At 41.3% G+C, this 27296-nt stretch overlaps 2 protein-coding genes and 1 long non-coding RNA gene across 3 annotated transcripts; all 3 read right to left on the bottom strand.

Moving 5' to 3' along the window:
- Nucleotides 1–722: 722 nt before the first annotated feature.
- Nucleotides 723–2448, bottom strand: LOC306748891. Its single transcript, XR_013771164.1, has 2 exons — nt 2305–2448; nt 723–1296 (listed from the first exon to the last, which is right to left on the bottom strand). It is a non-coding gene; the product is annotated as an uncharacterized lncRNA (long non-coding RNA).
- A 3341-nt stretch (nt 2449–5789) lies between these two features.
- snrpd1 (small nuclear ribonucleoprotein D1 polypeptide) lies at nt 5790–8991 on the bottom strand. Its single transcript, XM_079231909.1, has 4 exons — nt 8881–8991; nt 8160–8236; nt 7549–7740; nt 5790–6919 (listed from the first exon to the last, which is right to left on the bottom strand). The coding sequence occupies exons 1-4, from the start codon at nt 8892–8894 to the stop codon at nt 6843–6845; spliced, it is 360 nt and encodes a 119-aa protein (XP_079088035.1). The 5' UTR covers nt 8895–8991; the 3' UTR covers nt 5790–6842.
- Nucleotides 8992–12084: 3093 nt separating this feature from the next.
- On the bottom strand, nt 12085–26987 carry LOC306749121 (ankyrin repeat and IBR domain-containing protein 1-like; the record flags this gene model as incomplete). Its single annotated transcript, XM_079232373.1, has 20 exons — nt 12085–14005; nt 14371–14494; nt 14651–14707; nt 14879–14930; nt 15088–15266; nt 15986–16131; nt 16217–16283; nt 16415–16501; nt 16755–16889; nt 17064–17194; nt 17447–17535; nt 17769–17929; nt 18190–18334; nt 18436–18524; nt 21333–21553; nt 21681–21798; nt 22848–23039; nt 23751–23882; nt 24001–24172; nt 26800–26987. The coding sequence occupies 20 exons, from the start codon at nt 26985–26987 to the stop codon at nt 12540–12542; spliced, it is 3951 nt and encodes a 1316-aa protein (XP_079088499.1). The 3' UTR covers nt 12085–12539.
- Between the last annotated feature and the right edge of the window lie 309 nt (nt 26988–27296).

Below are 27296 nucleotides of genomic sequence, written 5' to 3'. Positions count from 1 at the left end.
GAAAAAAAAGAAGTAACGTTCCACAACACAGTACTGATGGTATGTGTTTACATGTTCTGTATGTTATGACTGTAGCTGTGAGCGAAAAAAACATTGGTAAATATGTTTTTCTGATATACGCTCAAGGACAATATATATATATATTCTCTGATTGCATTCGTCTTTCATGTGTTTGTATGTCTAATCTTTCATCCTTAGGCCCAATCTCAATGGACGTCCTAAAGACTTCTTCTGTCACTGCTCTTCTGCTACGCGAAACGTTCCCCTTCACCGGTTGTTTCGGAGGTTCTTTCCATGGTGAAAGTGTGACTACAGGTCTGCTGGATCATGTGATGTGTGCTACCTGTTTGTATCTGGATGTACCAACTGCTTGCTGTAATTTATTTTGTAAAGATTTTCTAAAGAAAATGTATTTGGGACTTTAAATCATTGATATTCTGGTTTAACAACACACAACACATTATCTAATTGATCACTGATCTGTAAATGTCACACAGCATGTCACTACAGAGTCCAATAGCGCCCGTAGTGACTTTTTGTTTTAATTACACATGGGATCTTTTTACTACTTTACTACTCTGGTTTCAAAACACAACTTTTGTTCTCTCATTTGAAGCTGCAACCTGCTGTTTCTCCAAAGTTATTATCAGTAGCTTGTTCAGTAACTAAAAACATGTCTATATTTCATCCGTTATTTCCATAACAAAGAATACTACAGTACGTGTTAAAAACTGTGAAATCCACTCAGGACACCATTTATTTGAGCTGACAAAGAGTGAAAATTTGCAGAAAAGTGCAATAAAAAAAAACATGTTTTCTGTTGTGACAAAGCTGGTTAAAATACAGTTGTCAAAGTAACTGCTGTTATTATCCGTACTCAGCATGAGCACAACCAGCATGTTGTTCTCCTTTGTGACAAATATCTGCATGACATATCACATTATTAGCTCAGCATATTATGTATGCTTTCTAATGCAGGTTTTAATGCAGGTTTTAGCACACAAAAAGCATTATTTAATCTCAAAACAGTTTAACATAACTATTCAGTTCACTTTTGTGTTATATTGTATAGATTTACTTCTTTGTCCAACTTCAGCAAGCATTTGCATTGAAGGTGAATCCTGGCTCCTCGGGGATGGGGGGTGCAGTGTAACCTGGTTTTGGGAGGTAGTTTGGGTTTGGCAGCTCGGCGTCGAAGCACGTCCACCGAGCGACTCCTTTCTTCCCACAGCACACGTATGCGGAAGTCATGGTGGAATACTCTTCGGTACAGAACTGGGAAAGGCTTTCTTTCCACTGTAAGAAAAAGATACTTAAGGTCACAAATTTGTATTTCATCTCCCTCTGAAAAGCATCTTCACAGGTCCCTTTTAGTTTCTAAAGTTAAATATATTCCTTTGTATTTGGGTGCAGAAGACTAGACTACTAAGACTACTTACTGTCTTTTGTCTTTTAATCTAAGTCTGGTGCTGGTCCTATGAACTGAGGCACTGAGGTCCTCGTAACCATGTAAAAGGAAATCAACTCAACCTGTTTTTAATTATGCCTTGAATTAGTCTTGTGATTGACATTGTTATATATTGAATTAATTAAATTATATTTATGTTAAAATGCTTGATATATTTCCCAACAGTTTTTAAATGTATCTCATTATTGTCATACTTCTGAAATATTGGTAATTACAGGAGGTTTTTTTCTTGTTGGTGTATTAGAAAAACTATTTATTTAATAAAACATGTTATGTTGAGGTCCCCTCAGAATAACATAATACTTTGATTTTAAATTGCGCTTTTCTGAATACTCAAAGACGCTTTACATAGGAATCATTCACACACTGATGAGAGTAGCTACCATGCAAGGTGCCACATCAGGACTATCTAACATTCATACACCGTAGGCACAACTACGGGAGTAATTTAGGGTTAGGTGTCTTGCTCAAGGACACATCGACGCGGGCGGAGCTGGGGATCGAGCCGCCGATCCTTTGATTGGAGGACGACCTTGCTCACCACTGCGCCACGGTGCCCCGTGGATGACAAACAAATATAATTTTAAACTATCAGTTCAGTGTGTATTTTTGTAGCAGGTAAAAACATATACAAATATATTTATATTATACTATAGTTGTTAAAATGTTGTTATGATTTTACAATTTGAATATGTATTATACTTCATTTCTTATATGTAAAAAAACCTGATGCATCTAGTCATGCTTTCTCACCTTAAATACTATTATAACTGTATTTGTCATAAATAACGGTGTAATATAATTTCCCCCACGCACAAACACAGGCAGAAACTCACAGCTTGTCGGGCGCAGCAGAGGATCTGGTCGCTCTGTCCGCTGCAGCACAAACTGTACCACCCCTCCAGACGGTTGATGGCGTTTCCACGGCGGCGGAAGTGACTGAACCTGGATCTGGGGAAGAAGCTGGCCGGGTATCTGGGACGGCCTTGACCTTGATTGCAGATGGCATCAAGGTTCTGAGCAGTGGGACCGGCAGGTGGGAAAGGCACGTCAGGCTCATTGAGAGAGTTTCTTTTGGTCTCTGTAGGCAAAGAACATAAAGCAACACAGAAGTTAACAGCATTGCGAATAGAAGAGTGCATTAAGTATAAATGCTTTAAGAATCTAGAACAAATTACCTCCCACAACTGCACTGTAAAGCAGTGCAATTATCCAAAATCCTGTGACGCCTCCAATAAAAATCATAGCTGTATTGTTGTCTGGACGAAGCTTAAGTCTCTCAAAGATATTGGGGCTGGAGCTGCAACCATCTTATATAAAGCAAGAGTGGAATGCTTGGAGGTGGGGGCGAGAGGGTGTTTGTTTTCGTCTTTGTTAAGACGAAAACAATGAGTTTGCGCTTCAGTGATATCCGCTGATGCATGCAACAACTATTTGGCCTTGGAAGTCTGCAATCTTAGGGGAAATAAATATTCCATGATGATAATATGTTGACTTGTCACCAGAAGAAAACCACAGATGTTTCTAACATTAACACTACCTCAACAACAATGTGTCCTTACACTCAGCACACTGTGATGACACCGCAAGAAACATGCTGTGTGAGGAGTTGACTTTTTAAGTAATACAGAAAAAAACTTAAATTGAATTAAATATTGTCTGTCATTTATAGAGCGTGTACAAAATGATGATAATTTAGACTGTCATGCATGTCATGTCTCACCGCCTGTCTCTGGGAGATAAACGCGTGCATAAGCAACAACTTTCTCCAGTAAACAGTATTAAACACTAGCAAAACCGAAGCCCTCCTTGTTGGCACGCCACACCCGGTTCAGTCATCCTCCATAACTCATCTCACCTTTGACGGCCAGGTCATACCCCTCTCCTCCACAGTCTCTAATCTGAGTTAGTTTTGACCCTCACCCAAAAACATCTCTAAACACGACCGGGCCTTTTGCTCGGCAGCGCCACGCCTCTGGAACGGTCTCCCTGGCCACCCAAGGGCAACACAGACACTGAACTCTTTTAAGACTGGCCTAAAAAATGTTTTATTCAGGAAGGCATTTTTGACTTTGTGTTAAATCACTGTTAGCTATTTATTTTGTTATTATAGTTTGTTTTAACTATGTTTTTATTTGCTTTACTATATAATGGCTCTGTGGCACTCTGAGATTCTTTTGAAAGAAAAGTGCGATACAAATTAAATGCATTATTTGTATTATTATTATTATTATTCATGCCAGATATGTCTCCACTCAGCTCTCTCTCCTCATGCCTGTTTTATGAACTCTGTGAAGGGAGCGTTGAGGCCTTTGAATTCCATTGTACAAACGTCTTGTTAGTGCTGGAAATAAACTACACAACGATCGGGTTTATCTAGTTCTGAGGTGGCAAAGCGTTTTTTTATATAGTTTGATTTTCATTTAAATAGATCATTGAACTTAAATTGTAAAAAGTTCCCATCAAAAGCCTTCATCCGAGTGTCATTAAGTTTGAGAAATGCTGTGATAAACCACAACTCAGGATTGTGAAAGATAAAAGCTCATACGTTTGCTTCTAGGCTACTGAAAGTAAAACTGCAGTCCATCTGAACCGTGAAAGACATACGTCAAAATGTCCTCCCTGAAATTCCCACTTTTAATATGAAAATGGTCTCAAGAGAAGAAACAAATCTTGGAACAGACCGGTACGCTTATCATTCTGAGGTCTTTCCCAGAAGTCAACACTTGACGGCAAACTCCCACAACCTGGTTTCAAAGACTGATTGAGTGTGCTTTCTCTTATCTGTTGTCTGCTACAAACAGTGTTTTGAATTGTTTCATGTGAGAGGAATGAAGTATGCACTTGCTGGTAAATCTTTGAATCACTTTAATCATTTTTCACTCCCTAGAATTCAAAATTGAATCACTGCCCTTTTTTCTAGCTAATATTACAGGCATTAAAAAAAAGTGAAATATGTAATATCAATGTAGTATTTGATGCGTCTGTTTTGTGTTTCAAGTGTTTGTTGGGGTGTGACTTCAGATTTGATATATTTATCCCCAATAACTTGTGCTCTGTTATCCCCAATGCAATCTGAAACTGCCAAATAGTGATTTATTGGATTAAAATCCTTTCTAGTCTACTGCATGTACGTGTTGTTCCACAGTAACTCAAACTTTATTTTGTTATGTGGTATCCAAGGTGCTTTGTGAGCAGATTTATTACAGTATGATTGATAGTTTTTCATCTTGTCCAGTCTTATAGTAATTAGTGTTGTTCTGCAGATAAAATGGAGAATTTACCAACTTTCCTGTCAAACTCAAATGCAATTTCACAGTCAGCATTTTCAACAAATGCTGTGCCAACAGAAATCCTGAAAGCCTTCTTTAGAGTTGTGTGTATGATGCAGGCAGGAATGGCTCCTGATGTAGCTCTACAGCTACACTATAGAAATACCAAAGCAAAGGAGTCCATGTGTCCCAGCAGAGGACAGAGTACGTCTGTCCGGTGTCTGAAATAAACTAATGTGTATGCACAAGGGCAAATTATTAAAGTAAGGGACAGAGTTTTCTGTCATCCGACTGCCAGCAAAACTAATGGCTATGCAAGTAATTTCACCTACTTGCCATAATAAGACACTCTTGTGGGGCATTTGAGACGCATGCAATGATCAACAATGTATAATATGCTGTGGATACTCTGTTATTTAGAGCAAAGAGTCTGTGCTATGTGACAACTGCCAGCAGCGCTGCAACGGTAAAAAAAAACTGGTGAATTCGAGTGAGGACTTTTCATGCAGTGTTACATAGAACTGCCAGCTCAGCAGCGTATGCCATCACAAGCAGTGTTGGATGGAGTCCGGAGGCTCCATTACTCTTTTATGTGGCACGACTGGCTGTAATTTTGTCGTGGGAGCACATGATATCATCACACACTGTGAAGAGTGAGCACCTGACTCGTTCAGAGTTGTTACTGACAAATGGGAGCCCTGGTTGGATATTTATAAAGAAGCGGTTCCAAATTTTGGGAAAAACACTTGTTTTTGAGGCTTGTTATCACAGGTGCAGGATGAACATTGCCGAATATTCACCTCCTCTCTAAGCGAGTGAAGGGGGGAAAATAACGGTCACATCCGGTTGAAAATCAAATCTTTGCATAATTTAAAGTTCAACTTTGGTGAGACTTTGACCGGTGAAGTTGTAGCCATGGGCTTCTTGCTGGAAATGATGCAGGAGTACATGGCCTCATTTACCGTACACCTGGTGGGGACACAGGCTGGTTTTGAGCACCATAAATAAGGTGGAACTGAGATTTATAAATGCGACTGGATGCAATGTCAGAACTTTTGGAAATAGTTTATTTATCTAAGACAATGAGTTATCATATTGCAGTAAACATCTAACATTAGGCAATCCATGAAGAAAATAAACTTTTATTTCTGAATAGTTACAGTAGGAGGTCTGGTGGTTCAACACATTAAAGAATACATGTGAGATTTTTGTTGTAATTTGCCTAGTAGGTTTTGCCATGATTCAATTATAGACTTCTGTAAATAAGTGTCTAAAAATTACGCATAAAGTATTGGTTAATTCAAAAATAAATGCATTATGTTGGAAAAATAACTATCCTTAGTAGGGCTGTGACCTGTAGTTTTAAAATAAGGGGATGTTTCAGGTCCTTTCTTGCTTCTTTGGCTTGCAATACTATACTTATCCTCCGAAGTTTCTCACACAAGGGGAACCTGAATAACATTCATGTTCTTATGCTGCATTCCCAACACGTTTGGTGGGAATGCAGCATACGGGTCTTGCGGGAAAGAGCCCCACAGAAAGACAATCAAGACCTGATCTCAACGAACATTAGGGAAAAGCCTCCACTACCCCTCCTGTCATGAAGTTTTTGTCGTAGGTTATAAAAGCACAGAAGCAGAGAGAAGACCTTCGAGTAGCAACTTGGAAATATGACTTGTGCGTGATTTCAACTCTGCTCCTTACAAGAATAAATGATCTGAATAATGATTTAACACGTGTCAAGTAGTGTTCTAACATTACCATGCAGCTCCTTTCAGTTCATGTTGAATTTCTTCTTAATTAGCACGAGGGGGAAACTTTCCATGCAATGGTACTTTATTCAGCCACGTAACGCATATAAAATGTTCGGGAAACCAAGTGAATAACTAACAAAATAAACCCCGTTGTCAAATCTGCAATAATACACAGAGTCACTCTATCCTCTTAAGGATTTTAATGTACAAAATAAGGAAAAGCAAAATTTAACAAAAAAAACAAAAACAAAAAAAAAGAGAACATGGAAATTCACAAAATGTTTCTTCCGGGGAAAAAAATCCTGTACAAACAGTGGGGTGGTGGCCAGAAAGCGTAGAGCCGGGTGATCATCTCCTTGGGCCGCCCCGACCTCGTCCTCTTCCTCTGCCACGGCCTCGTCCTCTGCCGCGTCCCCGTCCAGCCACTGAGAACACATATGAGCGACAGTCAGCAACATGTGTCAAACATTGAGTATTACATTATAGGGACATTTAAAATTTTGAATAGTTGGAACCCCTCCGAAGAGTCACGTGACTTTCTAAAAGTATACAAAATACCAGTAAGTGAGCCAACTATTTGTAAAAGTCAGGCAATCAGAATACAAACTAATGTGTCGGTTCTTATTAAACCAAAGGCAGAATGATATTCCTGCTGAGAATTTAAACAGCCACTTTTACCAGACCAAACAACCTGCATCACGGTCAACTGTTAGTGGAGTCACTCAAGTTTGAGTTAGTGAAAATACTTCTGACAAGAACAACTAATGGACAGGGTTATGATTAGTACCGACTGATGAGGTCATTTTATCACCATCCCGGTATGAACATGTGGGATATACATCGCTACGGACTGCCTGAAGCGTAAGGAATGAGAAAAATAATTGTATTTGAGTATGGTTTCTGAAACCCGGCATTAAATATCCCTGGGTTAAAGTTCTGAGAACTTATGATAGTCAAGCCTCTTCCTTAAAGTCAGCAAACAGAAGATCAATGACGTCAATTGGGGGACGTTGATGTGAAGACAACGACAACTAGAACACTTGTTATTCCTCACCTGCTTCTCTCTTCTTGGACTTGACCTTTGGCTCAATGTCAACCAGCAAGGTGTCCAGTGGGAGGCTGTCAGGGAGGATAAAGTAGCGAATATTGTTGCCACGAATACTCAGCGACTCCAGCTGAGTTGGCTCCCGATTTTTCAGTGTCATTTTCACTGCCTTCAGGTGAGTGTTCATGCTCACATCAACACCTAAAAATTAAAAAGGAAACGCAATTGAAAAAAACAACTTAAAATGAACATGCCACTGTTTATTATATTACACAAAATAAATAAAATAAGAGCAGATATGCCATTAAACTAGTACAATGCTCTATGGGTGATCACAGTGAGGACGAAATGATTGAGCAAAGTTGTAACCAACTGAGACTCAGCAGTAACCAGACCATCTAATTTGCTAAGCGGACCTAATAAACTGGTTATTTAGTACATATCTAATATATTACATGGAATCCCAGCATCTGGACTTTGGATATATATATATATATATATATATATATATATATATATATATATATATATATATATATATATATATATACATTTCACTGCAGTTTAGTGACATGGGAGGCAACTTTAACACATTTCAGTGATGCACCAGCATGTCTTACCTGTGATGGTGCCATGGACCTGGGTGCCATTCTTCAGTTCAATGGTAACAGTCTCATGACTGAGTTTCATCAAAAACCTGTGTGTCGATGAACAAGAGTACAGCGTGAACACATCGTTATAAAATGGGAAAGGTTGAGCTCCAAAGCATCAACATGTTACATCGTGTATACAATACATAGTAACGTTAGCTCACGTTAGCTAGCCACAGCTAGGTACCAACCGTGTCGCGTAGACGTAGAGCACCAAAACAAAGGTGACGTTACTCTGGAGGGCGAAACTAACATTTCAAACTTCGTGCATTTGATTTGGGACGTGATGTTAAGTGAATACAAGTAATTTGCTGAAGGTTACGTCCAGTATATTTAAATCCTGGAGCTAAATGTTAACTGCACAAACACAGGCAGGGCCTACGAGCTAACTAGCTAACATTATGCTCGTTAAAGCTAGTTAGAAAACACCATGTTCTCACACCTGTACGCAGTTTATCAGCTCAATCTAAAATGAAACTATTCGTATCATCACTACATGAGGGTGTGAATTGGTCTGTTGTTTCGGAGCCTGGAGCTCCACCATTGAGCCTCCATTCATTCCGTTCAGTGCTTCCCGCCTCCTCATCACAGCCTCTCCGTTAACATCTACATCCATCCATCAGCATCGCGCTGTTTTCATCATCTTTTAACCCCATAATTTTATAAAAGGTTACTTTTAACGACCGCTTACCTGACTAGTTTCATGATGGCGATGGACTGTAGAGACAAATCCTCCACAAGAGACAAAAAATTACACCGGTCGAGTGAAAACACAGGCCGCTGTTGTAAGCTTTACGTTTTCAGTCGCACTGATAGTACGTCATTAGATGAGCGACAGCAGAGAGGGAAAACGACCGACTTCACCGCCACCTAGCGGAGGAGTATTGAACATCACATCCTATGAGGGGCGAGACCATACTGGATATATTTCTCTATACAGTTGACACTACAGTTTAAACATTCATTAATAAAAAATAAATAAATATAACATTATTGCATCTCAGAAGAGGTCAAGAGCTCATGTAAATATATAGAAAGAAAAAAAGCAGCAGTTTTCTGTTGGAGAGATTGTTTAAGGCGGCAGCATAGATGTTTTTTACCATCAAATGAAGCTCTAAATTCAACAAAATTATTGTTTCTTGATTTACGGATATGATATTTCCCTGACAACAGCGTTTAGACAGTATGGACAGATACAAACTACAACACACACTAGTGAAGAGAAGTGCGCACACATACAGTCTGAACACCACACAGCTATCAGAGAGAGAGACACACACATACACACACAATTAAATATCAAAAGCAACATAACACTTTTTCGCAGCAGCAATTTTAACCTTTTCACAGTTGGCAAACCATAGGTGTTAATAATAACATCGATAATGGCTCTGTTTATTCAAGTGTCCCAGTGGCCATCATTAATATATGTGTTTCTCTTCACCTGTGCTTTTTCTGCTGTTGGTTTCTGTAGGTTTGGGAAAACACAGATAAAAATATCATAGCAGCAATCCTTCAGTTGTTTTTATTGAGAGAAAACTTTGCACTGACACTTTCATTTACAGTTTTGGCCACACATCAAACCTCTCTTATGGACCGACTGGGAATGTATCAAGTATGTTCTATGCGAGTGCAATTGAATTGTTTTAATTCTGAAGTGGTTGTTTGAGGGATCATTCAAATATAAACATTGTATATGGTGTACAAAATGATACAGGACCATTCCCATGACACCATAAATTAAATTCCAAATCAAGAAAACAAAAAAGGAAATAATAATAATAAAAGCCACTCATCAGTCCTCCACATCTTGCCCATCCACTGGATTAGTGCAACACATTATCAGCATGCTTGTGCAAATTAAAAGACCCCAGACTCCTCCATTTTGTATCCTGTAGCGACCTAAAATAAAAGTGAATTAAACTATTCCTCAAGAAAGAATATGTGAAATGTTTATGGACGGCACCAGCGGCCCTCACATCTCAGCCGGCCTAATGAAATGTATTCATCAGCACCTACGACCTGTCCAGCACCTTCACAGTTTAATGCTAAATACAGAAAGGAAAAGGCGATATTTTAGGGGTTTTGTCACTTCAGTGGAGCACGCCACACCTCACACTTTAAACAAGCTCAAAACTCAATCAATTATAAGTGATGCACTTATTCAAATCACATTCTGCATAAAGTAGAGGGAGATATTTCAACCCAAATTAGGATATCTTTACATTTGTTTGAATTGGCATGAAAGTACGATTAAAAACACTCGATTATTATGATTTCAGTCCCAGCAGCACCAGAGCATATCTCTACACAACAGGCAGTGTTTAATTCTCTTGTAAACATTCCAGTTGGGAAATTAAGTTTAAAGACAAAGGCTGAGTGACAACCCAGGATTCAGAGTGCTACATCGCATTTCGAGAAAAATCAAAGGCCACATTTGAACAACTTAAAGATAAAATGCTCCTTAATTATAGTGGAAACACTAAAGTGTAAATAATTGACAAATCAACAAATCACTTAGCTCCAATTTAGTTTCTCTCAGGGGAAAGGGTAAAACAAGACAAATCTGTGGTGTGAGGACAAACAATGCTAATGTGCATCAAGAACCTCGGTGTATGGCAACTGCCAAAGTGGTGTGTTCTCCATTATCTTTCATTGACAACTTTGTTTTGCATGTTTAAAAAGCCATGACAGTAATAAATACCAACAAATAAACAAATACGATTGAAACAAAAAGGCACACAGACCCAACAACTCTGGTCTCAACTGAAAACAAAAATCATCTCCATAAGGAATATAGAAATGAAAAAAGGATAAATTACAGTAAATCCCAACCCATCTCTCATCAATCAAACAGCACACTGTTCTAGCCATCAGTAGTGGAACAGACATGATAAAATTATAAAAACAAAACAAAGTGAGTGTTTTTATGTCCGATTGTTTTGGCTCAGTTGTCAATGTACAAACTGACAAATATATATGCTAAATGTTTACCGATCACACAAACATGTATGAATATAAGACTTACTGTAGTGTAAAGTCAGACTCTAGACTTCTTAATCTATATCTACAGTAACACAGCAGTTCTTATCTTTATTTCTTCAATCACACATTTGGATCTAGTTTGATCCATTAAATACTTTGCTTTGATGATTCATTTCTGTTTAGTGGCATTGTTTATTATGACAGCCACTTATTTTGAACTGCAACAGTGATTCAAATTCAGCAATATACAATATTCTGATGCTGTGATACCTAATTTGATAAATATGTTTTCATGTCAAATTTGAGGCAAACATCCTTATTAATATAATAGCATTTTGGGTTAAACCGTTTTTGCACACTGACAATCAAAACTGAGCCAAAGCAGGTGTAAAATACAGCAATATGGATGACACTTCAATGAAAGCGCATCTTAAGCTCATAGACAGATAATTTAATGGAATGGTGAGGGTGGTGCAGTAAGCAGGAGAAATAGAGGGTTCAATTCCCCCGAACAACAAGCACCCATGATGCTGAAGTGCCTTTGAGCAAGGCTCTGAATTCCTACAGACTCTTATCTGAGACTGACCTCCGACCTCCCTGTGCACAGGGACAAGACGATATCTCTTCTGTGATCGCTGGAGTTTCACCAAAGAATTATAACCGTCATAAAACCCAGATAGCACGTTGTACTAGCGTGACGTTCACTGAGCGGACGAGTATATTGTCGTTCTTTACAGCCTGCCAAAAGGAAACATCAGTAGTGTGTTGGCTCACTAACAAAACAGGCACAGTGTGCGTGAAGGTCCAAAAATCAGAATTAGGCCCTCTGATTGTACAGTACGCTAAACGAGCTCCAAGGTTACAGTTATCAACATATTTGGCTCCAGGAAGCTCGTGGTTGGGTCGGTGTGTTAATTAAAGTGAGGTGGGTTTGGATTTCAGCATGATCAGCACCAAAACGTCACCCTGAACAAACTGAGCAGACAAATACAGGGATAAAATAAAATAAGAAAACAAATGTGCAGCATTTTATGTGTTATGATATCGGTAGCTTTTCATTCATGTACTTTGCTTTAAACACTAAATTGTTTCAAAGAATAGTTTGTCTGCTTTTAGAGCAGACAAACGCAAAAACTATCTGCGTATGACATCATCTTTACTGGACAAAGTCGCCAGGGTTGTGTGTCCTCTCTAGATACAGTATAATACATACAGTAAGCACTCCAACGACCTACATCTTTCATTGAGGCTTCATCGTTATATCTTATATTTTTCCTCTTTCTAGATTTCCCAGTCTTTGATTTTTCACTTTCACTTTTATCTCCCTCTCTCTTCCTGAACTCTCTCCACATCGTTCTGTCGCTGTCACACCAGGTGTACTTGTTCCTCCCACTCCTCAGGTGATTGGTCTCCCTCTAACTGAAGGATAAGGTCTCTCTCTGTGGCTGGGGCAGTGTGTGCGGGACTGTTTCCACGTTGGGAGTGTGAACACGGGTGTGTGTGCGCTTCGTCCAGCAACAGATCAGACACACACCCTGCGTCCACACCCTCCTCGGTGTTCTCTCTTTTTTCTAGCTCCAGAGTGCTGGGCCTCGACGTCTTCAGGCCCACCGCACCTAGACAGGGACTCGCCGACCCTCTGTCTGCTTCTGGCTCGCCCTCCAGGGGCTGCCAGAGAGGGGCGGGCGTCAGGTCCCTGGAGGTCTGGCTCTCTGACTCAGTCTCAGTGTGTGTGTCAGGGGAGGAGTCCGTTTCTGTGGTGGGTGGGGAGGGGATGAGGGCCAGGCTCTGGGGGTTGTTCTGGGGGTTAATGTTGTTGTTAAACCAGGCCATGATGTTGTCCAGCAGCTGGGCACTGGCTGTTGGATCAAGGGGCTCCAGACTCTGAGGGTCACTGGGTGTGAAAGGGCCCCCTGGGGGGATCACCGGTGAAAGCAGCAGCAGCTCCGGCTCAAGCTCTGGAGACGGGAGGCACAACTGGGCAAGGGGCTGGGGATCTGATTTGGGTGGGCGTTCGAGAGCATAGGCGGCAGGACGCTCCTGAGTGTAAGAGCTACTGTGTTCGGGGCAGGGGTTGTAAGAGATGTCTGGTTTTGGGGTGCCGTCATACGCGACTGCATGTTCCCGGTTACATGAACTAGGATGGCCAGGGTTTTGGGTGCGTTCAAGTGAGCAAGAGGCAGTGTATTCAGCCTCAGCCAAATAACCACTGGAGTGGCAGTAACTGGGATCTGTAATGGCGATATGGTCTAGCACATATGGAGTGGTCAGTGTACTCTGGTCTGGTTTATGGCTGAAGTCGCTGTAAGCCAGTTCAATGGTGTAGGGAGCGGTACGTGTACTGTGGTTGTATGTGTGGTGAGAGCAGAGCTGCTCCTGCGTGTGTGTGTCTAGGTCATAAGGAGTGGTTATGCTCCCCAGTTTCATAAGGCTGTCTCCCAGCTCCAGCAGCTCTGCACTGAGGGAGGGAGGAGGGGGAGGGAGGGAGAGAGAGTTTGACATGGGAGGATGAGCGTTTGAGTCTGTCCTGTTAGGGGGGCGAGGAGGATCCAGGAGAGAAGTGGGGAAGGAGGAGCCTCTGGCTCCTGGAGGACCGTCTGTGTTGAGAGACTGCAAAGCAACATCTCCCGGGTCCCCTGAGGGTCGCCGCATCCTCTCCTGTCCTCTATCCAGCTCACCTCTCCCCTCCGTCACTCCCTCAAGGCCTCCCTCCAGGATTCGCTCTCTGCGAGACTCCTGAAGGGACAGCTGGATGGCCAGCAGGATGTTTGGGTCATCTTCATCCAGCAAACCCAGCACTCTTCTGCGGCCCTCACTTCTCTCTAGATTTTCTGGAACACAAAATATCACATTAAAACAAGGAATGCTTTGTAAAGCTTGATTACCAATTGAACCCAGTGATCAATGCGTGTGCGTCAACCAAACTAGATTGATGGAGCAAAAACTTAAAATCCTATTTGCTGGTTGTCTGGTGTGGTGACTAGACAACATGTATCAATGGAGGCAAAGATGGAGCTGATTAGGATCCAAAATGTTTACACTATACGTGAATACAAATGGAACATACAGTGCAACATTGAGTTAATTTCCAAAATGCCTTATGCTTTTAAAAAATACACCTTTTTCCCTTTTGGATAATCCTTTTTGTAATGAAGGGCTTTATATGAGGCTATTATATACTGTGGTAAGGCCAGACCTGTGTTGTCACTCCTCCTACTGGTCTCTGGTGTGTTGCTGCTGCTTCTAACGTTGTGCAGACTCAGCATGTCTCCTCTGCGCCGTGGTCTGTGTCTACGACGGTACTGGATGTCAGCATAATCCTGCAAAGAATAATTAATGATGGATTACTACTGTAAACAACTGTAAAAGCTGTGTTGTAAGTATATTTTGTATCAAACAGGTGCACAATCTTCAGCATAGAAAACTGCATTCAGGCCATGCATTTGCACAGAACAGCATAAATTACAGTGCATTACCTGTGACGGTCTCTCTCTTTGATCTCCTGCTCCCAGTACAGAGTGATGACTCCCCATCTTAACACACATAAGCAAACTAAGTCAGCTGCAGCCGTAGACATGCATTTAGATGACCTCATACTGAAGTAGGTCACCAAGTGCAGGTTTAGGGAATACTATTAGCTGGGCAGGAACCAAATAGTTAGCAGAACAAGAGTTAGTGTTTCAGTGTGTGGTGCGACAGTTTACCTCAGGGGAGGCAAAGCCGAGGTACTCCCAGTCCCATGATCCTCCAGGGTAACTGAAACAAAAACGAACACAAGACTGTTTTCTCACAGTGTCACACATGAAGAATAACTTGAATTACATTTTCAGTTTCAAATATTTACACTTTTAATTTGTCTGATGACAAAGCAAACAAAGTATTGTAGAGTATAGGGGAGTGTGTTTGTCATTACCTTCTGCGGGGAGGATCAGGAGAATCGTTGGGTGCAACACCTCGGGCCACTGATGCCAGGAACTCTTGCCTCTTCTGCTGCACCAGACGTGCTGCACTGATTATCTTGTGGCAGGGAGTCCTTAAGTACGGTCGGTTGACCTTCTGGGCCAGATCCTCCACAACCATCTCCAGGTCCGTCTGAGAAGACACAAAACTACCATGTTAACAAGACATAAGTGGAGTGTATTTTGCGATATCATCCCATAGTATAACTAATGATTACAATCTCATTATTCTGTATGACTAAAAGAAAACATTGCATAATTGTCAAGTGACTGCAAGTGAGCCGAGTTATGACTATCTTATAAAAGGAAATCTTCAATATTTCTTTTAAAATGTTGCAAATTAGTTGATTTGTAATAAGAATACAAAAATATTAGTTAAACAAAAACAATGACCTTCATTTTTACTTTTGCACAGGGATGTTAAAACATAAAAAACACAGATTATAAACTACACCAACGCTATAAAATGTGGTATGTTGAGGAAAGCTTTGTAAAAATTGTAAAGAATATTCACTTCATACAGTTGATAAATAAGTGAAAACAGTATCTCAACAAGTACGGCTGAATTTTTGTGAATATCCGAATGGATATTCAAGGTCCTGATAAGAATGATTTAGTTAACTCGTCATTTAGCACCCATCGTCTACTCTAGCATGACTATCAGGCCAAAATAAAAATCTGTTGATTAGAAACACAAAACCTAATGGTCAGATTGCCACAAAATTCCCTAACAGTACTTTGTTTGTCCAAACCAGTTCAGCCAACCTGTCGTCTAATGAGCACAGCAGTCTGTGGGGATCACTAGAGGGGCTTTAACGTTGTTAGTCTTCTTGTCCCAGATATGTAATATACCTGCATCAGCTCAAATATCTCTTTCTGGGTGCTGCCTTGCTGCAGGAAGAAGCCATATGGGTAAGAGCACTTTAGGACGCGTCGCGTCTTCAGCAGCTCACTCACACCGTCCTCAATGAAACGCGTGTCTGGAGGAGTTCCTTCACCTGGACGAAACAAGCCAGATAGAATTAATGTATAATGATGAAAACAAAACGCTCTGTCACCTTGTATCTTATAAGCGAGACTTACGGCAAAAGAAGGCTCTGCTTAGCTGCTCCATCTTCTCTTTGGCTGTTTTTAACAATTTTTGCTCCAACTAACAGAGGAGAGAATACACATGTCCAATATTAAACGATCATCGGATTGTAACGTATGTCTCAAGGAGCGTTAAAGAAGTTCAGCGTTGCATTGCTATGAATGTGTGTCTATGTTTGAAGAGTGTATTACCTTATAACTGTGTTCATGGTTCTTGAAGCGAGAATAATAGTGCATGAAACGATCCAGCTCCTGAAAGCTTTTGTGCTTCTTTTCTGCCTGTAACAAAAAGCAACTTGATTTCACTCAAATGGCTTGGTGTGTGTTTTGGTATATGTGAGGACATTAAATGCTGCAGAGCACATCAAGATGAGCTTCAATAATGTATCATTTGACAGGTGATGGGGTAGTTCTTGCAGGTGGAAACATGAGCAGGTAATGTATGTTGTATTGTATTGTATGGTGTATATTTTGTGTGCATGAATCTATCAAAGATGATGATTCTTTTGATTGTGCATATGTGTGTCAATACCTCCACAGTCATCTCCTTGGACTGCTCCTCTAGCTGTTGGATGACCTCATAGCGAGTACAGCGATAGTAGCCTCCTGTTGATGAGCTGTGCTTCTTCCACTCCTCCAGACATATCCAACAGAAGTCATACTTGCACTGCAGGTGGAGAGATCGAGAAAGAGAGCAGAATTTATTTTAGAATTCTAACCAAACTGCAATAAATAATTAAATGAATCATATAATTATTATTATTATATAATATAATCTGTTACCAGATATCAGTGTCTAAACAAATTATGACACAGCTGACAGACAGATAAATGTGTATACCTTGGCACACTGCATATGGTTGCATCCCTCATTCTTCTGAATGGGCGACTTGCAGTTGGCACATGGTTTTGAGTTGGTCAACAGCCACAGGCAGTTAGCAGCATCTTCATAGGCCTCACTCACACCTGCCACTGTGGAAAGTGCACACATGCACATACACACACATGAACAACGTTTCAATTGGCCAACACGTGCCCTGCACACACAAATATCCATGACCTGAACATCTGCTACTACGTTATAAAAATATATTAGACACATCCCGGTAGGCTGTCTGACAGCTGCCATTAACTGCCTCATTGTGGCGCCAGTTTACTGATGTGCAGCTAAAATTATCCCCACTAACACACAGTAGAACACTAGCAACACAAAGACAGACTTACACTCCTCAGGCTTCATCTCTGTAACTTTCTGGAGCCAGTTCCTCCACATCTGACAGTCACATGGCTCATGGGCCTCACCAAGGCACTCCCTGCAGACAGGCAGGGTAATAAACAATGAATGTGGTGCAATAAAATACAGAGAATTGAGAATAAAGCAGCGTGACAACTTGTCAATAATTTCTAGAAACAGAAGAAAAAAGGAACAGAAGAAGTTTCTGATAGTTGCTAAAGTATTTAGGTCAACAACACTGAGGCCTCCTTTACCAGCTGTGTTGAGTGTGTAAGTAAGTGTATAGAGCCATGAATAAATCGTTAAGTGTACCAGCAGAATAGGTGACCCTTGCCACAATCGACGGCTGGGGAGGGCAGCAGGGGGAAACTGTGTGGGTCACTGTCCCCGGGGCCTGGTCGGGTGAGCCGCACCGCCCGCTCACAACGCGCTGCAGGACACCATCGGATAGCAGGATTGTTCTCCACAAATGCCTGCAATAAGGAGGAGAAGAGAAAGAGAGAGCGAGAGATAAGACTCAGATCCATTATGAAGCTTATAGAATGGAGAAGAGAACACAGACAGACAGGAGGGAATGTACAGAGCAGAAATGATTGGGAAATGCCAAAAAAACAGGAAGAAACTAACCAAACACAAAAAATACATTTACAGTTGGATGACATGCATTTATTTAACTGTGGTGAGCCTTAATCTGAACATGAACATCAATATCTGTATGTGTGTTAATTTCTACCTTGATGTCAAACTGTAGATATCGCTGGTCCATCTCCCTGGAAACTACACTTTCGATCACATGCACCGGCACCAACTGGTAGCACTCATAGGCCGGGCAGAAGATATTGTGTGCATCACCCTCCTGAATCTTCACATTGAGGAACCTGAGAGACCCACAAATACATACTCAGGACAATTGATCCATGAATGCTCAAACACACTGAAGTATGCAGGAACATTTACACACACAAACACGGGTACCTACCCTTCCCAGCATGCTCTGCAGAACTCGTGTCCACAGGACATGTCCACTGGATCCTCAAACACTGAGATAGAGCAGAGACAGATTCCACACTGCAGGAAGACAGAAGATAAAGACATGATTCAAACATTGGGTCTTACACTAAATTATATCACAGTGATGCCTAACAAATGACTACATACCTATTAACTTGAGATTGAATACTTTTTGCTGCATTGTCTTCATAATCACACAAAAACAGCAACGTCTATAGATCATGATGTTAAGCAATATAATATGTCTTCAATAAATCCCACCTTTGTTTAACTTTGTTATTACAAATATGTTGTGATATTATTGCCATCCAATATTATTATCCCTATTTTTCCAAAAGCTCACACAGTTCTATCATGCATTTCAAAAAATACAAAATATTTAATCCCAAGCATCTACGAAAATACAACCCAACATCCTCTTTGAGTTTAAGGAGTCCAACAACCAGGCAGAGTCGTACTGGATGTGTAAATACACCGACCTCAACAGCAACAGGGGACAAGAACCAGAAGCTTATGTGCAACAACAAAGAGTAGAGAGAAGAGTTCTTGCTAGAAAGATGGCCTGTGACCTTTTTTGCTCTGGTAAGGTTATCCTAGGGGTCAGCAACCTTTCCTATCCAAAGAGCCATTTTGCCAAAAAGAAATTGCCCAGAGCCAAAAGCTATTTGATATCAGATTTGATAAAGTTTTACATATAGTCATATTATAAATACAAAAACTATAGTTTGTTGTATTTTAGGGCTGCAACAACGAATCGATAAAATCGACAAAAATCGATTATCAAAAGTGTTGGCAACGAATTTCATTATCGATTCGTTGTGTCGCGCGATTATTACGCCGGGCAATAAGTCGCGGAGAAGAAAAAAAGAGCGGAGCAGAGCAACTGGCCGGCCAGCGTTTCTGAGATTGGAGTGAGACACGAGAAAAGCTGATGTTCTCAAAAATAGAAGATCTTTGACAAGTCGAGTCTTGGCCAATCAGCGTCTTCATGTTCCTCAAACTTGTTTTTAATGGAAGCTAGTCAGCTTGCTATCGTGTTAGCAAACGTGTTTGGGTTGTGTATTGTCGTTAAAGTTACTTTATGTTCCGTTACAGTTCAGTCTTGCTTGTAAAAAAACGTAACGTGATGAAACATGCCGTCACCCCCCGGTCTGGTTCAGTTCACGCTGTCACTCGTTAACGTTAAACCGGCACACCGGCGGATCTGGCTGCAGGTTTTTTTTTTTTTTTACTCAAAGTAGAATGAAGCAAATCACGTCGTTGGGCTTAGCCAACAACGTGACGTCGTGGTCATAAGAGACCCAGAATGAAAGAGTTTAAGGAAGAGGACGCTCTATATGTAGCAGTACAGCTTCCCTCTGTCCCAGTATTTCATACATATTGATAAAGCAGGGTATGCTAAATGCAGCCTCTGGAGGGATCAATTTCAGTAAAAAGGGCTCACATTTGGCAGATGTAAAGCATAGATGTGTATGTTTTTAGTCTTAGTCCATTTTATTGTTTTAATTAACAGCTCAGGGATGTTCAAGGAGAAACCTGTTTGTGCACTTTCTGAAGATGTTTTGCACTGTCACTTCTGTTTTTGAATAAAGGGTTGGAAATGAACGCTTTTTTGATAAAAACATTTTTTTATCCGATTCATCGATTAATCGAAAAAATAATCAACCGATTAATCGATTATTAAAATAATCGTTAGTTGCAGCCCTATTGTATTTGTGTATTTCTCTTATCAAGAGAAGAAAAAATACAGTCATGTCGGCCTACATTGAGGTCAGTTAATGACACAACTATGCAGACCTTGAATCCTATCTATATATGTAGCTAATGTGTTAGAGTGTTAGTTCTTTGATCACAAGGTAGCAGGTTCAATCCCTGTCTTCTTCACGTGGGGTTTCCATTTTAACGCACTTTTGCTACGTTTACACTGAGCGTCGACGCCGGACGCAAACGGGGGACGGATACGTTATTACTAACAAACGCCTCACTCTCTCATGAGCTACCACATAGCCAGCAGCAGCAGTTGAGTTTGGAGACTTGATCCACTTCCTGAAAGTATATCTACTTTGCTCAGCAGTTGAGGAATCTCTCTTCTTTGCTCATCTGCAGCTTGATACTTTTCAGCAAATACTGTGTGCTTGTTGTGGAAGAGTCTTTCAACATTAAACCTTTTTTGTTTGCTAACTTCTTGCCACATATTAAGCATACAGGTAAGCCAGCATCGTTGGCAATGAAAGCAAATGAATACTTCCACTCAGAATTAAACTCTCTATTTTTCTCCGTTGATAGTTTACTGAGGGCGGGGCTCTGTGAATCACGATGAGCCACCACCTGCAGGGGAAGGTGCTTGACAGCGATGTAATAGGATGTGATGCACATTTTAGTTAACAAAATATAAAAAATATTTCCAGTGACACAATATCTCCTCAAACTCCAAGATAAGAGGAGTTCCCTTCGAAAGATTGTCCACCGGGCAAAAAAAAAAAAGAGCCTCAAGGAGCTGCAACAGAGGGGCTAAAGAGCTGCATGCGGGTTGCCGAACCCTGGATTAGACAATAACCTTCTATGATCAAACACATGAGACGGTTAAACTGGTAAGACAAATTTTCAATATCTTTACAAACCTTAGTTAATGTATGTCATCAGTCAACACATGGCTCTTATTTACATAACAGGTGTGGTCTCAGGCAGGTTTTACATTAGATTAGACTCGCATTCAAAACTATGCTTTTCAGTAATCCCTTATGAATCAACTAATTAATTCCATTCACTAAAGTTTAAAAAACATGTTTCCTGCATCTTAAAGAGTCAATTTAAACACTGATGCCAGTTAAAAAACATTTAAAGTCATCACTGTGTGTGTCTCACCGAAGCCAGGCCCTCCTCTCCAGGTGTGAGGCAGCTGTCGGTCGGAGAGGTGAGGGTGAGTGTGAGTGGTGAGCGGGGCGTCCTAGGGGTGCGAGGTGAGGGTAGGGTGTCCCAGGCATTGTACCCGCTGGGTGGCGGGGTGGGCATGGTCACACCTGAGCGCTGGCAGCAACCCTCAGCGTCTGACATCCAGGCTTCCAGAAGCTTTTCTCTGTCCCAGTCTGAGAGTGAGAGAGACAAAACATTTAGAGGCAGGGAATACAAATGCAATTCTCTCTGAATATTGCAATTGCAACGACAGTGCGGTGAGGGTTTGTGAAGGTCTCATGAATGTCAACTTCCACATACCATGGGCTCGGAGCAGGGCTTCAGCAGTGAAGAGGGGGGCTTGCAGCATGTCTGCCGTTTCCACAATCAGCATGTCTTTCAGCCTGCGCAGGTCCTGAAGTTTCAGTCCCTCATAAGGCTGAAATGTTTGGGAGATACATAAAGTGATGAAGGAAGAGGAAGAGGAAGAGAAAGTTATTTAACAAAATCAAGGAAAGTGTGACATTCAGATACATTTAAGGAGGTGAAAAGGATCATTTGAGAAAAATGAAAAGGTCAGGGACGTGGGTTGGTGGTGGTGAGAAAGAGAAATTAAGTATTAGCATAGATTCAGCAGCAGGAAAAAAAAAAAAACTGCTATCAGTTGGCAGCAGCAACTGCTGAAGTCTTTGCTGGTGGCCTTTGTTCAACTCGGACGCTGAAAAACACGAGGCTAGGTGTGTGCACGTGCACGTGTCTACTTGTGTCTCTATACAAAAACTGGTGCAAGTTTGTGACCTTTGAAGAAAAATGGAAAATGGAAAGAGAAGATATTTTGGTGGTTCCAAAAAACGTTCCCTTCTGTAAATGCAAATTGATTGAAATTGATGCGTGCCATGCATCAATTTGACTACAATTATGATTATTCAAAATGATTTCAATGACCGTAAAAGTTTACATTTAGTCAAGGATGTAAAATAAAGAGATACAATATGTGGTAATCTGCACGAAGAAGTGACACCATATCATCAACAAACCAGTATGATAAATATCTAAATGATCATATAAAAATCCTTCCACGGCAAACAAAAAAACAATACAAATTGAATTAACAGGAAAACAGCAGACTCAATTGTTCTCAGGCCATATTACTTAAATAACACGATTTTGGAAACAATGCTTGTGCTTGGGAATTAGTGAACATACTGACTAACTGGATAAACGAGACTTGGATTACACTGCACGAGTTGTGCGAGACTTTATAAAACAGAGTTTTAGATAATTTTGCTGTTGTTAAAGCTAGCCTCCGTTTATTTCAATTAATCAAGGATTAACACTATTTTCAGATTATCCGTTCACTGTGGAGGCATGTGAGAAAAACAAAGATTTAAAAGGGAAAGTATTTCTTTAAAAAGGCAGACAAATAAAACATTTGTCTTCAATGTCCAGCCAGCAGGAAACCCCCAGATCTCATAACTGTGGTCTCACCTCCTTGAATTGCAGCAGGTTGGTTTCAACATGTGCATCTGTGTTTGACTGCTGAGCTGAAGAAGAGGAGAAAACCATCTGTGACTCCAGGCTGAGGGCCAGCTCGGTGTGGTGATGCCGCTCGGCATGGTCACATGGCGTCAACTTGTCCTCGTCCTCCACAAAAAGGTCTGCATCGCTCTGGATTAGCAGCTACAGGGAGCAAAGAGGTAAGAGAGAACAAAAGGAATGGGAGAAAGAAAAAGGAGCGAAATGGGTAATGGAGAAGAACAAGAAATTGAAGGAACTTGCAACAAAAGAGAACAAAGGAAGCGAGAGGTGAGCAAGAGCGAGAGAAAATGTGAGGAAGGGGACAAAAGAGAAAGATGTGATGGCAGAAAAGCAGAAAAGAAATTTAAGAAAGGGAAATAGACAGGGATGTGTGAAAGAAGGAGGGAGAGGGGGGGTGGGGCAAACAACAAGAAGAGGAAAGGAGAAAATAAAACAAGTCAAGAAGAAGTTTAGGGAAATAGAGAAAGAATAAGGTGTGGGCAGAAAGTTTATGAAAAAAAGAGGAATAGAAAAGGGAGGCAATGAAGATAAATGTGTTCAAACTTTACATCTTAAAGCATAATATCTGGGTAACATTTCCCCAGGCAGCCAATATCAGATTTTCTTTTCAATTAAGGAAGTGGATTTTCTTTCTAATTCAGAAGCTGTAAATCCTTGACAAACAAGGCAGGAAGCACTACTTGAATCTGACAGTAATGAAACACAAAGCAGATGCTCTTGATGCAAGGACTGGCATAGCGCGGTCTACAGATTTCACTGGCGGTAAAATCCAATCACAAAGACAGATCTTTGAGAGAAAGCTCCTCCTAATGCGAGTTCTACTTCCAGAGGAGTCCACACACTTTCTCTCACCTCCACACAGCTCTTCATGCCTGCAGCCGCAGCGTAGTGCAGACAGGTGCTGCGGTGATTGTCGGTGGCGTTGACATTGGCCTTCTCGTACTGGCCTCCTTCCAGCCTGGCACCGGTCCAGCTAAGAATCATCTGGCAGCAGGAGAGGGAACCCACAAATGCACACAACACATTATTCGTACGTCAACTCAGTTAATACACTTTTTTCATGGCCATGTGTAAGTTTATCCGTGTGCTTAAGTGTTTGTACCTGCAGACAGTCGGCGCGACGCTGCTCGTCCCTCTGGGGTCGGGCCAGTCGTGGCGACAGTGCTCCCTCTGGCAGCAGCAGGATCTGTGGGCCTTGGCACAGCACGTGGAGGCACGTCTCGTTGTGCACATTGCGCTTGTTGGGGTTTCCCTCTTTACTGAACAGGAAGGACCTATATAAAAGTAGAAGAAGGTATAATAACAAAACAGAGTTCAGCAATGAGGTGGAAAGAGAAGACAGAACTGACGGCTTAAATCAGAGGGTAAGAGGGAAAGGTGAGAGAGAAATGTGAAGCCTACTTGAAAAAGAAACAGATGTGGAGGAAGGAGAACATAGAGGATGAGTAGAGATGACATGAGGATGAAGCATGGCAGTGAGATGGATTGTGAGACGAGTGTGCTGGGTAAGAAGAGTCGTAGAGAGCGAGGAGAAGAAAGATGGCAGAATATTGACTACTTCTGTTTAACATCTCTGAAATAATGGACATGCTGGCTGGCGGTTGTGCACACACACACACACACACACACACACACACACACACACACACACACACACACACACACACACACACACAGACAGACAGAGAGCCTGACCTTGGTTGCAGTTCTGTTTAGTAAATAGTTTTCTCTGCTCTTAGTCTGTCAAAATCTATTATATCTATAAATTCTTTTCCTCTTCATGTTTCTTTCTTTTTTCCACTTCCATCTGTCCTTTTCTATCCTATCCTCCTCTACAATGTCCTATTTGGTTGTCTTTTGTCTTTTTTTAAACATCCTTTTCTCCATTGTCTTAATGCATCTGCATGTTAAACTGAAGAGAAAGATCTGTTTCTACCAGTGGTATAACATGTATAGTTGAGAAGACCTTCTCACAAATGCAAGTTCAACAAAAAAATAAGAAAATGAGAGGATGTTGGGACTTCCATTTGTTCAATATAGAAAAACACTATAAAACCCCTGCCTCTCTGCTCCCTTTGCAGAAGCCACTATTACATTAGTGCTTGAATGTTTCCTCATTGTGCAGCCTGTTCTTCCAGTGCGGTCCTGCTCTTCCACTTTTGACCTTCTTATCCTGTCAGCCACAAGCCCCTGAAGCTTCCTCCTAATGACAGTTCGCTGCCAATTCACCCACACAACAATGATCACTAATTATTCCCTTTTCAACTACAAACCAATGACTCCCCACCTCTACACACACATACATGCACAACGCCCCATGTTCAGGATGGATGGCCCTAATATCAGTCTACTAGAAACAACAGGCTAGGGGACATTACGTTTTGCTGCAATTGTCGAAAACCAAAGCTGTTCAGACCGTACAGTAATTAAAATGCGGCAGGAAACCTTAAGGGAGAGTTAAAATGTTACAATTCACACTGAAATTCAGAATGTGTTTGTAGTGTGCGACCAAAATCAAACCAAACCTGTCCTGAAGCTTGAAGATGCACACAAATAAAAAAGGGAGGTACCGTATGTACCGTACATCTGCTTTATGTCTTGGCTTTCTTCAAACAACAGGAGGTCAATTGTTAACAATGAGTAGCTAAGTGCCTGTTGGTATTTACATGTTTCTAAAGACTGTGTACTCAGTTGTTGTGGAGGAAGGGTTACACTTCCTGAACTGCACCCATTTTTCCAGTAATGGGTCTTCTTGTGATTTTCCAGTTTGCGCATCTCTTGGGATTACTATCCAATCAATCCCAAGGAGACAACTTGAAGAGAGCCATGAGGCATATGTTAAAAATAATCTGAAAAACAGACTCTGCATCTACCAGCCCACGCTTGTTCTCCAGGAGTCTTGTTTTTTGTCTGAGATTTCTTGGTCGTCTATCTGCTTGCCTCTGTCCAATCGAGCCGTTGGAACAAAGAAGCATTTCCTCTGATACTTATCCGGAGCAGAGTGTGCGTTCAGCACGCCTCTCTGGCCCATTATAGGTTAGTAGGAAGGGACCCAAATAGCACACCAACTGATTCACTGTGTTGGTACATCTGGTGGTACATCTCCTTCAAGCAAGTATACATTATGTTCATTCAGTTTGGGGACTCACAAGATAGAATAAAACAATATACACAGCAGACGCAGACATCCTGCCTTTTAGCCTCAAGTAAGGGACAAGCTCCAATGCAACTCAATAATGTTTTTCGCTCGACTCTTTGCCTCTTCAAACTCAACGTCCAAAATTTGTAACGCATACTTTCTGCTATAAGTTTCAAGTCTTAATCAAGAGACAGAGCCCATGAGAGTTATTTTCTCAGACTTAACAAAACATCCAGAATCACAGAAGACCATTATACAGCTGTTTTAACAGACTGGGTGGGTAGTGTGCAAAATTGGCAGAGTGCCCCCTTTCCTACTTACTTACTTTGAGACTCTTGCGGTTGCTTTTTAGTGATTGCTCCTGTTTAAGGCTGTTTGCAGTTTTGTTAATCACTGTCTGTTTGGTCTAATTGGGTCTGATTGTCAGTGTTGTTTGTGGTTAATGTACTTTTCCTGTGTCTGGCATGTGTCAACATCATATTACAGAATATTTTACCCTATAACAGCATTAACATAGTTTGACAGTATATACATCAGGTTCCTTCTGTACAAAAAGCATTCTTTCTTGCCTTAAAAACACAATTATGAAAACGGTGACTCTCAGAAATCTATTACGGCTGACATCCTGCTAAATGTTAAAATGACTCACTTGCATGAATGCCTTTGCAACTGTATTGGATAACTGCTTAACAACAAGTCACAGCTTCAAACATTATTCTTGTAGCTGTGACATTCTCAACAAAATCCTTTTTTTTTTTTTACCTGAGCAGACGCGTCATGGCATGGCGGCAGACATAGTGCAGGGGCGTGTTGTGCTGATATTGCTCTCCGTACGATGCATTCGGGTCCAGGCCGTCCCGGAACTGAGGGTTGCCTTCATACAGCTGCCAGGCCAGGGCCTCGTCACCACCCACCAGCGCCTTGCGGAACTTGGTGGCTGTGTTGCCCATGGCTTCAAGCTTGCAAAGGGCCGCCTAAAGGGAGCTGTGGCAGATGCCTGTCTGTCTGCCTGCCTGCGCCTCCTCTTCCTCCTCCCCCGTTCACCACAGGTCACAACTTAGATCAACATGGTTCAGTGTTTTCCTGCCCTGGAAGTAAAATAGAGAGGGGAGAAGATTGATTAGAGGAAAAGAATAGTTGAAGACAGACAGAAGAAGAGGAAAAAAAATTAGAATGAGCAGGGGAGGGGATTAAAAAAAACAAGACAGAAGTCAGAAAGTGAAGAAGCATCAATCAATCAGTCCATCCATTGATTCGCT

This window comes from Taurulus bubalis (assembly GCF_910589615.1).
Source record: "Taurulus bubalis genome assembly, chromosome: 16".
Classification (NCBI taxonomy): domain Eukaryota; kingdom Metazoa; phylum Chordata; class Actinopteri; order Perciformes; family Cottidae; genus Taurulus; species Taurulus bubalis.
Note: the sequence above shows the minus strand (reverse complement) of the source record. Positions and strands in the feature narration are given on the sequence as shown.